The sequence below is a fragment of the Gracilinanus agilis genome, chromosome 4 (assembly GCF_016433145.1).
Source record: "Gracilinanus agilis isolate LMUSP501 chromosome 4, AgileGrace, whole genome shotgun sequence".
Lineage (NCBI taxonomy): Eukaryota > Metazoa > Chordata > Mammalia > Didelphimorphia > Didelphidae > Gracilinanus > Gracilinanus agilis.
Window position 1 is genome coordinate 276,443,741 of NC_058133.1, and position 16,391 is coordinate 276,460,131.

The following is a 16,391-nucleotide window of genomic DNA, read 5'->3' on the forward strand; positions in this document are numbered from 1 at the left end:
AAGAGACATCCCTAACCCTTCACCCGGACATCCCTGAGCAAAGTCTAAGCAAAGGACTGAGGAATCTGGGAAAATCGTGAAACTATAGTACTGCCTCCATGACAACGGAGGCCGTCCTTCCCCACGCGTTGCTAGGGGCAACAGACGGAAGTGTGCGCTCATTGGCGTAGTAGTAAGTTGGAGAACCCGGACTTTCTGTGCTGAGGGGCGGAGCTTCCCGGTCTCTATAGTGACAGCTTCCCACCTGGTTAACTGGCGGGCTGTTAATCCGAGCCATGGATTCCGAAAGCCTATTGCTTTCCTTGGAGCTGGCATCAGGCAGCGGGCAGGGTTTAAGCCCGGACCGTCGGGCCTCGCTGCTCACCTCTCTGCTTCTCGTTAAACGCGACTACCGCTACGATCGGGTGCTATTCTGGGGCCGGATCCTCGGCCTGGTCGCTGACTACTACATCGCACAGGGCTTGGGCCCGGACCAGCTGGGGGAGCGGAAAAGCTTGTACAGGTAGGGGGCGGGGCCAGAGAGGGCTTCCCCCAGGGGCCCGGGCCAAGGATGGGGCTGAAATGAGGCTGGGAGAAGGCAGAGCCTGGAGAGATGAAGAGGGGGGAAAGACCACGAAAGGATTGGGACGGGGCTAGGAAGGGAGTTTTCCTTGGGGGTGTGGCTTTGGGTAGTGAGGAAAAGGTGGGGGTGGGCCCTAGAAGATTGGGGTTTCCCTGGGGGGGGGCAAAGGAAGGAAAGGCATTGAGACAGAAAGGAAGCGGAGCCTGGAGAGGAGTCCCTAGGGGCAGGGTCAAAGGGAGAAATAGAATAAACGAAGAAGGTGGGGCCAAGGAAGAATAGTGGGCGGGACCAACGGGAGCGAGAGGAAAGCATTTATTAAGCGCCTATTATGTGCCAGGGATTGTGATAATAAACACGTCTTACATATATCATTTATGCCCTGCAAGATAAGTGCTGTTATTACCCCCATTTTATAGATGAGGAAACGGAAGCAAACAGAGGTTGATTTATGCAGGATTACAAAGCTAGTAAGTGCGAGGCCAGATTTAAACTCGGGTCTCTGTTTCTGTGCCTTGAATGAAATGAGATTAGAGAGAGTGGAACCTAGGAGGGATAGGAGCAGGACCTGGAAGAAGAGATTCCCTAGGGGCGTGGAATGAAAGGGCTCGGGACCTGGGAAAGTAAAGAACTCTCTTCTTGAGTGGATGTGGTCAGAAAAGGGGTAGAGCGGCAGAGTAGGTAGTAGCTTCTTAGGAAGTGAAATCTAATAGAGGAAGGAATGGAGCGGTCTGAGTGGAGGTGCTGGGAGAAGGGATGCTTAGAGTGTGGAGGTGCTGGGAGAAGGGATGCTTAGAGTGTGGAGGATAGGGAGAAGGGGATGTAGAGAGAGAAGGAGGAAGGAGGGAGAGAAGGAAGAGGAAAGAAAGAAGAGAGGAAGGGAGGAAGGGATCAGGGAGAAAGGGAGGGCGAGAGATTGGGTAAAGTATCCATCAGAGCTTAGAGAGAGGTAGGGAAGATTGTGGGAGAGAGACAAGTACAGTGTGGCCGGAGTAGGACACATCGTGAAAACCGAGGACTTACAGTAGACAACCTTGCAGGTGGTGTATGGATGGAATTTGGGAAAAGGAGAGAGTTTGGGGTTGAGTTGGGGGAAGTAGATTATAGAACTATAGAATTTTAGAATTGGAAGGAATCTTAGAAATCACCTAATCCAACATTCTTGAAGGATGGTTGGATGTCCCTTAAACAGTTTCAGTAATAGGGAAACCCTCTACTCTACAAGAGAGCTTGTTTGGGGTACTTGGGCATAGATGGACCAATGAAGAAAATGATACATTGAAGGAAGTGAGGAGCTTCCTAAAATGAGAATCTGGCCATGGCACTCCCCTACTCAGTAAACTCCAGTGGCTTCCTGTCATCTTCAGAATTAAATACAAAATTTCGTTTGGCATTCAAAGTCCTTTGCAATCTGGCCCCTCCTTATTTTTCCAGTCTTCATATACTTTACACTCTCCTATGGACACTTGGATCTATATTCCTTCCACAAGACTCTCCATCTCTCAACTCCAAGAATTTTCATGTCCCTTGTGCCTGGAATTTTTCTCTCATATCCAACTTGTGACTTCCCTAGCTCCTCTCTCTCTTCTTTCCTCCCTCCTTTTTTCCCTCCCTCCCTCTCTCCCTTCCTTCCTTCTTTCCCCTTTTTTCTTCCTGTTTATATTTTATTTTAATTTCCAAATCCATATTCTCTTCAATTTCTATCCCTCCCTCACCCATTTGAAAGCAAGAGGTAGTACCCATTATACATTATATATGTGTGTATATGTGTGTGTTTATATGCATATAATGCAATGTAAAACACATTCCCACATTAGTTATGTTCTGGAGAGGAGCAAGAAAAATTAAAGAAAAAAATGAGTACATGAATTCTCTCTGGAGATGGTTAACATTTTACTTCATGAATCCTTTGGAATTGTGGTAGATCACTGTATTGATCAGCTAGGCACCTAGGTGTCAAAGAGCATAGGGCCTGGAGTCAAGAAGAACTAAGTTCAAATCTGGCCTCAGATATTCATTAGCTGGGTGACCCTGGGCAAGTCACTTTACTCTGTTTGCCTCAGTTTCCTCATTTGTTAAATGACCTGGAAAAGGAAATGGCAACCAGTCCAGTGTCTCTCAAGCAAACCCCCAATGGGGTCATGAAGTCAGACACGACAGAATAACAATTGTATTAGTCTGAGTTACTAAGTCTTTCATAGTTTGATTATCTTTACAATATTGCCATTACTGTGTGGATTATTCTCCTGGTTCTACTCACTCCCTTAATTCTTGTGCATTCTCCCTGCCAATTATCTCCAATTTATTCTCTCTACAGTTTGTTTGTCCTTAGCTATTTGCTTACTGCCTCCCCAAATAGACTGTTAGGTACTTGAAGGCAGGAACTATCTTTTGCCTCACTTTGTATCTACTACTTAGGCCAGTCTTAATAAGTGTTTATTGACTTTACTGCCTGAGGAATGGATTTTTTTTGTTTGTTTAAATTTTTCTAGTCAGGAGATGAGAGAAGAGGAGATAAGGCAGGGAAAGGTTTGAGCAAAGTTTCTGGAGACCTTGAAGAAGGGTGCCTCAAGCTCAGAACCATGGAGAGAAGGCTGTGTTGTCATGGAACAAGCTCTGGACTAGACATCAGCTTTACTACTCATTGTGTTACCTCCACAGTTACCTTTATTTGTCTGACCCTCATTTTCCTGACATATAAAGATGGGGATAATACTCGGGCACTTAAAACTGCTGTGGAAAAACAAAACAGTTTGTATACTGTAAAGCGTCTGTGTGGCTTGTATGTGGAACTCTTAATTTCTGGGTGTGGGTGTCATTGACAGTTTGAACTGCATGGAATGGAGCCTCTTGCCACCAGCGACAGAAGAGATGGTGACCCAGACATCCGTGGTGAAGGGCCGCTTCATGGGGGACCCTTCGCATGAGTATGAGCATGTTGAGATGCAACGCATGACTGAAGGAGACAGGACATATGAAGATGAGGTGGTGGTAAGTGAGAAATAGGGGAAGGGCTAGAGGAGGGGAGACTGTTCCTAGGAAGTGAGCTATGCAGTGGGATAGCATCTGCTCTGGGACTTTTGTTCCATTTTTGTTTTTGTTTTTAAATTTTAAAGGCAAACAGGGTTAAGTGACTTGCCTAGGGTCATGTAGCTAGTGAATATCCAAGTCTGGATTTGAACTCAGGACTGCCTAACTCCAGGCCCAGCACTCTATCCACCTATGCTATATTTTCCATAGTCTCATTGCTTACCTAACACAGTTTAAACTCTTTGAACAACTAGGTCCCTGACAATAGTGGCTCCGGAGCCCCCAAAGCTTCCTCTGGGTGCTTTGGTGGTTTGGGAGCAATCATTTATAAAAAATCATGGCCCTAGCTGCCATCCAGTACAACAATTCCTATTTACAGACTGTGTCAAAGTCACTAACAGTAAAAGCATTTAATTTTTTTGGGGGGGGGAATATAGATAATATATATTATATACAACATATAATAATATAAATAATAATATAATAAGTAACCCATGCACCACCTGAGTGGATTGACGCTCCTTCCCTGAGTGGTAGATGGGATAGAACATTTCTTTTTTTTTTTTTTTTAATATAATTAAAAAAAATTTTTTCCCATGGTTACATGATTCGTGTTTTCTCTCTCCCTTCTTCTCTCCCTACCTCCTGGAGCTGACAAGTAATTCTACTGGGTGTACATGTATCATTGTTCAAAACCTATTTCTATATTACTCATTTTTGTAATAGAGTGATCTTTTAAAAACCCAAACCCCAAATCCTATACCCATAGAAACAAACAATAAATTTTCTTCTGCATTTCTGCTCCCACAGTTCTTTCTCAGGATGTGGATAGTGTTCTTTCTCATAAGTCCCTCAGCGTTGTCCTGGATCATTGCACTGATGCTAGTAGCAAAGTAGATTACATTTGATCATGGGACAGAACATTTCCATGGAGAACTTGGGAGGCTTTCCATGGACACTGTCTCTCAGAGTGTGAGGGGATCATCTGTCACATCTTTAGTGTAGTCTCCTTTTCATGTGCTCTCTGCCATAGTATGGAGCTTCCCCCACACATCGGGCAAACCAGAATTGGCTGATTTACCTTGATTTGGGGCTCAGCGGATTCCATCAAGAATCCTGGATGCAAGGCCCTGTCGTGACATTGCTCTAAGCAGCCCTTGTGATGTCTCTCCCCTGCCCCCAGGCTTGCCTCTTCCCAATGGCTCCTGCCTTTCTGGTCTCCTTTTTCAAGCAGGGGCTGCCAGAGTTACTCTCCATATCTAGACATGGACCTCAGGGAAGCCTGACCTTGTCCATTGTTGTGGTGATTCAGTCACATCTGACTTCTCCTGACCCCATTGATCCTAGCTATCTGTGGGGTTTTCTCTATGAGGATACTGGAGTGCTCTACCATTTCCTTCTCCACTAGATTGTCAGGCAATCAGAGGTTAAGTGACTTGTCCAAGATCCCAAAGCCAGGACATATCTGAGGTTGGGTTTGAACTCAGGTCCTTCTGACTCCAGCCCACTGAGCCACAGCTGCCTTTCAAAACTTTTTTCCAGGTGGTTCCTTTTGCCTTTTCTTTTGGGATACATGAAGCAACTCCATAGAGCTCCCATGAAGGGCGAGCTGCCATTATGAGACTCTAATGCATTTGTGTGTCAAGGGCCATAGGATTCTGGTTACAGCAGTTCATTATTCATTCATTTAACCTAATGTTTATTAAGAGGTTACTCTATGTCTATGAGGAACTTACTAGAACTCCCTACTAGGAGCTAACATTTTATTGGGGGAGACAAATGTATACATATGTAGACAGATCTATGCTTACCAAATCCCAGGGAACGTTTTGGGAGAAGGGTACTAGTGGCTGGGGACACAGGGACAGGCACTAAGGAGGAGGGAGGTCTTGAAGGAAGCTAAGGATTATTTTTTATTATTATTAGATTTTTTTCTTCAGTTACATGTAGAAGCAATTTTTGACAATTGTTTTCTGACAGTTTGTGATTCAGATTTTCTCTCTCCCTCCCTCACCCACTCCCCAAGGTGATATCCCCAAGATATAGGTTATATCTGCTTTCGTACAGTACATATTTCCATATTCTCCATGTTGTATCACGTATCCCATGGCACATATCTAATAAAAAGCTTGCGAAGGAAATCAAGTGAAGAATAGTATGTTTTGATCTGCAGTCTTCAACAGTTCTGGGAAGCTAGGGATTTCTTTTTAAACCCTTTTGCCTTTGAATCAACACTATATATTGGTTACAAGGCAGAAGAGTGGTAAGGGCTAGGCAATGGGGGTTAAGTGACTTGCCCAGGGTCACACAGCTAGGAATGTCCGATCCAGATTTGAACTCGGGACTTCTGATCTCTAGGCCTGGCTCTCAATCCACAGAGCCATCTAGCTGCCCCCTGGAGCTAAAGATCCTTAAAGGTAGAAGTAAGCAAGGAGTGCATTCCAGCAGTGGAAGATGGTCCTTGCTAAGGCCCTGAGATGGAATATCCTATAGAAAGAAAAGAGCAGGCAGGATAGTTGGGCTGGATGGGAGGAATGTGTGAAGGAGAGTCTGGTAATAAGCCTGGCTAGGTAGGTTGATGGACTTTAAATTACAAACAGAGGAAAGTCTATGTGTTATCTTTAAGACAATAGGAAGGGATTTGAGAGATATGGCCAGACCTGTGTTTAGTTATTATCAATTTGGCAGCTATGCAGAACATCCTCAGATGGAGCATCAGAGCTTCAGAGAGGGAGAGACTGGATACTGGAAGACAAATTAGTAGCCTCTTGCCATAGTCTAGGCAATTAGAGGTTCTAAGGGATATGGTGGTGGCAATGTGAATGGAGAGAAAGGGATGGATGGGACTCCTGCCACTAAATTGGGAAGAAAGGATAATTCCTGATTTGCCATCTCCCTTGCCTTTCATCCTATCTTCTCTTCTTAGTACATAGCAACTTCTCTAAAGCGATAGTGCAAGTAAAATGTTTCTTTTGCTGTGCACACATCTTTCTGACCTTTTTCCTTTTGGTCAGCCCATTCTCCCTCATCATGGAAATCTCAATCTTCCACAGCCAGACCATTACCTGAAAAAACAAAACAAAACGAACAAACAACCTGAAAGCCAGGGCTCCCAAATCTGATAGTACCATAGACAGGAAGAGACCTCTCAAGGGAGAAGAGTATCTAGAATTTTACAAAGAGTGTCAAGTGCAAAGTTGAGAAGTATTAAGTGTGAGAAAAGGCCTTAAAAGATCATTGGTTTCAGATGATTGAAAGTTTGGAGGAAATTAAGGGTGCTAAAGGCAATGGATGTAGCCAGCTTCTTCTAGAAGTTAGGCTGTGAAAGGGAGGAAGATATAGGATGGGTGATAGTTTGAGGTTTGTTTTTTTTTTTTTTTAAAGAGTTAGAGAGACAGGTATATTTGTAGGCAACAGAGAGAAGCCATTATTAAAGATTAGAGAGAAAGAGAAAGGATGACTGGGGCGGGGGGAGGGAGAATGGAGGGAATAGGAATCAAGACAGTTCCAGAGATTCAAGATGAAAAATGCTATCTTTTTATTTTAAATAATATTTTATTTTTTCCCCTATTACATATAAAAACAAAATTTTTTGACATTCATTTAGAAAAAGTTTTGAGTTCCAAATTTTTTCCTTCTTCTAACCTTCTCTCCTTGCCCTCCCCCCTTCCTGAGATGGTAAACAATCTGATATAGATTTTACATATGTAATCATATAAAACCTTTTTCTATATTAGTCGTTTTATGGGAGAGATCTCAAATGGAATAGAAAAAAGAAGAAAGAAAATGAAGTATAAAAACATTTCAGTCTGCATTCAGAATCCCTTACCTCTCTTGGATGGCAGATGGCATTTTTCATCATTAGTCTCTGGGACTGTCTTAGATCACTGCATTGCTGAGAATAACTGGGTCACTCCTAGTTGTTCATCAAGAAATATTGCTGGCCACGTGTAGAACATTTCTGGTTCTGCTCACTTCACCTTGTATCAGTTCATATAGGTCTTTCCAGCTTTTTCTGAAATCATCCTGCTCATTATTTCTTATAGCACAATAATATTCCATAACTAGCATATGCTACAACTTGTTCAGTCGTTCCCCAATTGGTAGACAAAACCTCAGTTTTCAATTCTTTGCCACAACAAGGAGAGTTGCAATAACTTTTTGTACAAACTGATCCTTTCCTCCTGTTTTAGATCTCTTTAATATTCCTTCTTTATCTCCATTTCTTTGAACTCTTATTTCCCTTAAGGCTCAGCTCATGTGCCCCCCCCCCCACCTTCACCTCGTAACCTTCCATGCCCCCATCATTCACTATATTATAGTCTTATTTCATATCTCTCCATTAAAATTCAAGGAGAGGGACTTTATTGTCTTTGTATTTTCCTTTCCCCCCAACCTAGCTCTTAATACCAATTACTAAATATCTGTTGAGTTGAATTTGAACCTCCTATTGGAAGGAGACAGCTAGAACTCTGAAATGAGTGGGGCCAAAGGAGGAAGATATGGAATGCTCTTGAAGACTTGGTGCCAGCAGGTATAAAACAAAGGGCATCCAGTGCCCTAAGATACAATCGACAGACATCTCTTTTGTCCATCATTGCTTACATAGCATCAGCAGGACTGCTGGCTGTCTGATGGCCTCCTTTCTTCCTTGCCAATCATTCAGGCTGCCTAATGTCATCTGCTCTTTGCTTTTTGCCTTCTCCCTGCCACTCCTCTATTGCTCTTCCTAATATCTGCATTCTTGTTTATACTGATCAAGGCTTACCTCAATGTTTATTTTAACCAGCTTTTACATATTAAAATATGAGGAACGATAGGGAACAATATATGAAAAGGGGCCCGAGTAGTCTGGTTTTTTCTTAGGTCTTTATCCCATGAGATGGTCTGGTACTCACAGTATATAGATCTGATTTCCAATCACTCTATCATTGAATGGCCTACATCCTAGTCTATCTAGGACAGCTGGTGAGGGGAGAAGGAAGGGTTGGGTCCCCAGGCCCATGGCCTAGTACTTTTCACATTATTTCTTTAGGTCCAAATCAAGGAGGAATCTCGACTAGTGTCAGTCATTGATCAGATTGATAAGGCAGTGGCCATCATTCCCCGTGGAGCCTTCTTCAAGACCCCCTTTGGACCTGTCCATGTCAATAGGACATTTGAAGGTAAGTCCCCCAAAGTGGTCTTTATTTCTTTTATTATTTAAAAAAACCCTCACTTTCTGTGTTAGACTTAATACTATGAAAGAGCTAGGCAATGGGGGTTAAGTGATTTGCCCAAGGTCACACAGTATCTGAGGCCAAATTTGAACCCAAGATCTGTAGACTCTAGGCCTGGCTCTCAATCCATTGAGTCACCTCGCTACCCCTACTTTTACTTCTTTTACCTTGAAGGAGAGCATAAGAGGGAGGCATGGGTGTGAAGTCTCAAGGTTATAATATGGCACATTCTTGGGAATCATCTATAACTCTTTGCCTGTTTCTTTAGGGAAAGATCAATGACTGCTCCCCTGGACATTGCCCAATGGTATGGCTTTATGAAGTTTTGTACAACTAAGTAGCTGACCCACAATTTCTTGTTGCTAGAACAGCTTGTCACATACTGTTGCTCTGGCTCCTGAATCTTTTCCCTTGCCTGGCCACTACAGTGTCCATGGCCTTGATTTCAACCAGGTTGGCATGGAAGACTTAGTTATAGTCAGAACATTAGGGAATGGAGATTGGGGACAGGGGACTTGACTTGCTCCTTCCTCTTGGGGCTGGGCTTGGGACATTCCACAATTCCGCCTTGTATTCCTGTAAATCCTAGTGCTGCTTGGAAGAAATGGAGAGCCAGCGACTTTTAACGTGACTGACCATCCCCATCTGCCTCTTCTCAGGATTGACTCTGGCAGATGCCAAGAAGCTCACTTCCTACTTCCACTTTGCGGAGCCTATAGAATTAAAGAACAAGAGCCTTCTGGAGAAAGCTGACTTGGACCCTTCCTTAGACTTTCTGGACAACCTAGAACATGATATCCCTAAAGGTATTACTAGTGTGCAGTCACAAGAACATTATAATTGTTACTTAGTGAAATCAGTAAGCCTTCTAACAATAAGGTTTTGTTTCTGATGAAGGAACTGAGGGAATATGTGAGCGTGAGTATATATATGTGGTTCTCCGTGATAATATCCTCAGATCTTAATAGGTGCTTTAACATCCCTAACTTCATTTTAATATCCCAATATGGAATTATCAACTAATTTTTAATAAAGTCTTTGAATTTTGGACCTGAATAACCTCCCAAGCGTAATGAGGTCCATATGTTTAAAGGTCAGCTAGATAGCACAGTGATTAGAGGGCCAGTCCTGGAGTCAGGAGATCTGAGTTCAAATCTGGCCTCAGACACCAGCTATGTGACCCTAGGCAAGTCATTCAATTCTGTTTGCCACAGTAGCTGGAGAAAGAAATGTATATTTGCTAAGGAAACCTCAAAATGGGTTACTTAAGGTTGGACTACTAAAAGAAGACTAAAAAATAACAACAAATATTTACTACTTATGCTAATACTAGTTTTACTACTCTTTCTTTAATGAATCAATGTCTCATTGATATGAGCATTGCCATCTATCCTTAGTTTAATCCTGTAGGGTTCTTGCCCTTTTTTTTTTTTAATTTTATTAAAAAAAATTTTTTTAACCCTTAATTTCTGTGTATTGGCTCCTGGGTGGAAGAGAGTGGTAAAGGTGGGCAATGGGGGTCAAGTGACTTGCCCAGGGTCACACAGCTGGGAAATGTCTGAGGTCAGATTTGAACCTAGGACCTCCCATCTCTAGGTCTGACTCTCAATCCACTGAACTACCCAGCTGCCCCCATTGCCCTTTTAAATGTATAAATTCCCCATAGAGAATTTATCCAATGTACTGGAGACCTTTCTTACTAGTTCATGAATACCACTGCAATACTGGGGCTGCCCATCATTTTGAGGGGCCACCAGGTGGCGAAGTGGATAGAGTTATGGACTTGGACCAGAGCTCAAATGCAGCTCAGACACTTAGCTGTGTGGCCCTAGATAAATTATTTAACTTCTCTCTCAGCTTCAGTTTCCTCATCTATAAAGTGGAAATAATAACAGTACCTAACTCACAAAATTGCTTGTTTACAAACCTTAAAGGGCCATATAAATGCTAACTCTTGGTCATCATACATGTCATAGATATATAGTCCTGATTCTTGTCGTCTTTATGGTTTCAAAAGTTTTCTGACTTGTTGGGCCTGTTAAAAACCCAGCTATTTTTGGAGAGAGTAGCAGAGGCTTAATCTCCCTCCAGGCTTCTGGCATTCCCAGTGGAAAGTAGTGTAATGATAAATTATATAGCCATGTTGAAACTGATGGACAGTTACCTACTTGGAATACAGAATGAACCGAGCCTGGCAGGAGTTGGCAGGTGCCAAGGCAGTTGAGGCTCAGGTATAAAAGGGAGGATTTGAACTGAGAAGGGATCTCAGATTTGAGATTGGATTGGAGAGGGTGGGTTTGGAAGGGTAGGCCTTAGGTGAGCTTATTCAACCAACAACCTATACCAATCAATTTTATCAGTCCCTGATCCTGAATTAACCATCAAGAAGAAACATCAAAACCTTGATTTAGGTTGGGCCAGACTGGCCCAACCAGGCTGGCATCTGTCATACCTGATTAACATCAATCCTGAGATCATCATTAACATCATTAGCCTTGGTTAATTAAGGACTTCCTGTTCCCCTCTTTCCAGCCATTTTCCTGCTTCCCTTCCCTTCCCTAAGTCTGTTAGCAATAAATCTTTATACTTACTTTGGCTTCATCTATATTCCTAGGGCTTTAGTATATCACATCTTTGGGATATTTGAAGGGAAGAGATGAATTTTACCATTCAAAAGCAGAGTTAATTCAGTCAACCAAGTGTTACCCATTAAAGTACAGAGTGTCAGTTAGACAAGATAGCTATATAATTCTAACAGCAGATTCATTGTCTGGCTGGCTACTCTGGGATACTGTTATATTTGGAGTTTGGGTCCAGCAGATTCACCATAATTTAATTTAATAACAGCTATTACTGTGGGGGTCCTTTGGGATTCATTACTACAATTTAAGTGTCTCACTTAGGATTCACCCCACTTTACCCAGCTTCAGATCCTCATACCATCAGGATTAGCATAACAGTAGGAAGACCTAGAGTAGATGATGTTCTCCCGAGAGCCACATGAAAGACCATGAGAGCAAGCCAGAGAAAAATCAGACAAAGCAAAAAAGAGGCGGGGAGGTCCATCTAAGGACTAACTGAATAAGGACCATATTTCCCCTCTCCTCTAAGATATCAGATAGTTATAGAAATTTGAGGATTTTGGTTTCCAGTGATCTGTGTGTTCTTTTAGCTGAGTGATGGGAGGAATGATAGGAAGATGACTAGAAGAAGAGAGAAAGGAGCAAATATATCAGCTCAGCTCCCAAAGCTAGCTAGCAAAGCCAATGAATGTTTTGACCACTCAAAGATTTTTCCTACTGCTTTGCAGTGGTATCGTGCTCATTTTATATAGCTGATCATTGAAATACTCTGACCTCCCCTCCTCTACCAGTTGTATAATGTGTTCTGGAGCTGAAGAGAAGTGACATTTGTATCATCTATGCTAATGTTCCATGTCATTATTAGCATTCTAAGAGTAACTCACATTTACATAATACATGAAGGTTTGCAAAGCGCTTTATTTACAATGAGCACCTACCACTATATGTGGAATAATGTGCTAAGCAGTGAGCATGCAAAGAGAGGCATTAGACAAGATTGGACAAGTGGTATTAGACATGATCAATTAAGAAATGCCCTAAAGCATAAAATAAATGTAAGTGGTCTCTTTAATGAAATTGCTTACAACTCACTGGGGATTATATATGCACATATAATTTTAAAGGTATATAATACATACATGTATGCATATATAACACCTGCAAATATATACATGGGTGTATATAGTACAATCTCTAATTTTCTCCATTAGGAATACTCATTCATTTGTTGCAAATTAAACTCCATCCATGACCTCTCCCTCATCCAGTGTGATTCTTTTTATAAATTCTCTATAAGCATTTCTCCCAACCATTAGAGCTCTTCCTTCCTTCCTTCCTTCCTTCCTTCCTTCCTTCCTTCCTTCCTTCCTTCCTTCCTTCCTTCCTTCCTTCCTTCCTCCCTCCCTCCTTCCTTTGTTTCTTTTTGTTTGTTTGTTTCTTTCTTTCTTTCCTCTTACCTTCCATATTAAAATCAACACTATGTATTTGTTCCAAGGCAGAAGAACAGTAAGGCTTAGGTAATGGGAGTTAAGTGACTTGCCCAGAGTAACATAGCTACAGAGTATTTGAGGCTACATTTGAGCCTAGGGCTTCCTGCTTCTAGGCCTGGCTCTCAATCCACTGAATCATCTCACTGCCACCAGTAGAGACCTTTCCAAGGGTTGTCAGGACAATTCCCAGACTGTCCACTCCTCACTTTGTCTCTGTTGGCCAACAATCCCACTCTCCTACTTCTTTTTCAGTCTTCTATGACACTGTGGCTACATAAGCTTTCAATGATAATATGCCACAACTGGCTTATTCCCACCACACATATTTTTATTGATTCTTTTCATATCCTGAAATCCTATTACTTACAATATCATTGGGAGACTTTTGGTGCTAAGATCAGTCTTTGTATTAGTAGTAGCTGGTATGAAATCATTGAAATGGGACATATGCACATAAAAAGATAAAAGACCAAAGCAGAGTATCACACACCAGTTCCTGAATGATCTGACCTACAAATAAGTCCTCTGAGTATTTAAGGGAGACAGGGAGTGGTCAGTGACAGTTAGAATGACTGAGCCTTCATGGAGGGAATTAAGGTCTGAGCTGGGTTTTGGCAGGATTTGAATCAATTGGACTTTATCGTGTAGTTACTGAGGGACCAGTAAAGATTTTTGAATAGGAGATAATGTGTAGCCATATAAGTATTGGGGGGTTCTGATCCTAATTCCCACTTGTAAGTAGAGTACCTAACGAGTATTCTTATCACTGTTCTGGGGTGTGGGTTGTGAATAGTTGGAGTCATCATTGTCCAGTGCACTCTCCTCAGTATCAATTGCCATTGCTAATTAATACCTCCTTAATATCATCAATTTAATATCACTGATTAATGATGTCTTCCTCTAACCAATTTATATAAATTAGCTTTTACAAAATGATATTTATTGAAAAGCTATAGTGCAGGCCCATAAATGGGATGTCTGGGTTCACATCTGCCCTCGGATACTTCCTGACTGTATAAACTTCGGCAAATCATTTAACCTCCCATTGCCTAGCCATTTCCACTCTTCTGCCTTGGAACCAATTCTTAGTATTGACTCTAAGACAGAAGGTAAGAATTTAAAAAGAAAAAAAAAAAGCTCTAGTAGGAACCCAAATACAGAAACTCCTCTTGAATCAGGGGCACATTCTCCCTTCTACCATCTTGGTTCCAGGAAGGAGTAGGCTCAAGCTTAAATGTTGCAAAGCATTCATCCTATCAAGTTCACTTCTCCATGTGGCCCAGCCAACCCTCACTTGCAGAACACATCTGCAGGCAAGCTTAGGAATGGCCTCCAGTTACTGGACCCCCAGTGACTCTACTGACCTTTCGGAGTTCACAAGATTTTAGTCTAGTTCCATCATAGCGAACCTATGGTGCGCATGCCACAGTGTGCCAGAGGGGGCTGCTCCCTCCTCGCTCTGTGCATCTGGGGACATTCCTTACTTCCCCACCTCTCTGCCCAGCAGCCCAATGGGAATGCTTTCTCCCTCCCCAGTCTAGAGTAAGGTGCTGGGGGAAGGAGGCAGGGCTCTAATACTTCTTTCTTAGCAGGAAAGACTATACGCCACATCAGTTTCTAGGCCATGGCAGCGAACCACGTGGGGGAGAAAAAGGTCTGAGGCCCCTTTCCCCTCCCAAAGGCTTATAGCATTTTGTCCTCCTGGCTGCACCACAGCCCGGGTCAGAGAATGATGTGGCCAGTTAGCGTCTTTTTTATGTACACACAGTGCTTGCTCAGCAGCCAACCAAATGTTACATAGCAAATGACTGGAAACAGAAAATACTTACAAATGAAGTGGAAAGCTGGGGTCTCCCATTCCACATCGGCACACACTTCCAGAAGCACCTACCTCAGGCCCTTCTGGCTAGTGTCTCTCTTCCTCACTTTACAGATGTATTGTTCAGCCATGTCTGACTCTTCACAACCATTGCTATTCAGGGGGGATCTTGGCAAGAATACTGGAGTGGTATGCCATTTCTTTCTCTGGTGGATCCTTTTGTCAGGCAATAAGAAGTTAAGTGACTTGCCCATAGATTCACAACTAGGAAGTATCTGAGGTTGGATTTGAACCCAGGTCTTCCTGACTCTAGGTCCAGAGCTCACCACTGAGCCACAGCTGCCCCTTTATAGATGTATACAAAGTGATATTTTAGGAAAATTAATTTCAGGGATGTATAAAATGGATTAGAATAGAGAGAGATTAGGGGAATGGGGAGAACATTTGGGAAGTTACTGTAAGAGTCTAAGTAGACAGATGGCGGGTGGCTGTAGACGCTGTAAAAGAATCATCAGGGTTAGGTGGCTGCCTGGATGGTGAGGGAGAGGGAAAATCCCAGATGACTCCAAGATGGAGAATAACAGAAATAAACAAGGCCAGAGGTGAGGCAAGGGGAGGTAAGGGGAGCTGATTGTAAGGAAAAGACAATCGATTCCTTTGTAGACAGGTTGGATTTCATGTGATAATAGAACATCGGGCAGAGAGAGATATCCAGCAAGCAGTTAGAGATGGAGCTGAATCTCCAGAGAGTCATCTTCTTAGTTGTGATATGGGAAGCCTACAGAGGGAGAGTGTACATAGAGAACTGCAAGTTGCCTCTATAATGGCTATATAACACTCTGAATATGTTTCTGCATCGTTCTTCTGGGCTGAGGAGGTTGGAGAACAAGCAGGGCATGTCCAGGAACTGAGTTGAAGGTCCTAGAGCAGAAAAAGGAGTAGTTAAGAGTCTGATGGTGGTTGCCCTGGACAGGACCCTGAACCTCATCCCTCACAGAATGGGGTCTGCTGGTTCTTGGAGAGATAAAGAGAAGTTTATAGGGCTTGGGATATTTCACACCTATGAGCAGCCTAATCCGAAGCCTTGTTATCTTCATTGGACTCTTGAGTTCCCAGTCAGGCCAGGAGCCAGGAGATGAGGCAGCAGATTACTTCTGATAATAGGGGTCAAGAATGTTGGGTTGGTGGAATCCTGCTCCAGGATCTAGGGGTTGGGGTGTGGAGTAGCCCTAAAGCCCCTCAGTTTGGGGATGATCCATCTTTGCCATTCTCTTCTTTCATCCAGTCTAGCTTTTACCTCTCTCTGGCCCCCTCCACTATGGACAGAAAATGAATAGGGCCTTTCCTGCCTTCTCTAGACCTTGGGCACTTCATGTATCTTCTCAATATTTTTGAGAGAGAGAAGAAACAGTATCCAGATAACTCTTTTAGTCTGGGACTTCCAACCCTGACTTTTCAGGTCCAGAGAGAATGTCTTCTGACTTGGGGTGGGAGGAAAGAAAGAGGGGACATGTTCTTTCTCTTTCTCTCTTTCCCTTTCCCTTTCCCTTTCCCTTTCCCTTTCCCTTTCCCTTTCCCTTTCCCTTCCCTTCCCTTCCCTTTCCATTCCATTCCATTCCTTTCCTTCCTCTTTCTTTCTTTCTTTCTTTCTTTCTTTCTTTCTTTCTTTCTTTCTTTCTTTCTTTCTTTCTT

At 42.8% G+C, this 16,391-nt stretch overlaps 2 protein-coding genes across 2 annotated transcripts in view; one reads left to right on the top strand and one right to left on the bottom strand.

Moving 5' to 3' along the window:
- Nucleotides 1–275: 275 nt before the first annotated feature.
- Nucleotides 276–16,391, top strand: part of RSPH9 (radial spoke head component 9) — a 26,068-nt gene continuing 9,952 nt past the window's right edge. Inside the window, exons 1-4 of the mRNA XM_044674698.1 lie at nt 276–502; nt 3,385–3,550; nt 8,625–8,754; nt 9,468–9,614. Of these exons, the coding sequence (XP_044530633.1) occupies nt 276–502; nt 3,385–3,550; nt 8,625–8,754; nt 9,468–9,614 (670 nt within the window). The remainder of the gene's footprint in view (nt 503–3,384; nt 3,551–8,624; nt 8,755–9,467; nt 9,615–16,391) is intronic.
- The window catches only part of MRPS18A (mitochondrial ribosomal protein S18A), a 32,375-nt gene continuing 31,009 nt past the window's right edge, over nt 15,026–16,391 (bottom strand). Inside the window, exon 6 of the mRNA XM_044674700.1 lies at nt 15,026–15,620. Coding sequence (XP_044530635.1) covers nt 15,527–15,620 — 94 coding nt within the window. The 3' untranslated portion in view covers nt 15,026–15,526. The remainder of the gene's footprint in view (nt 15,621–16,391) is intronic.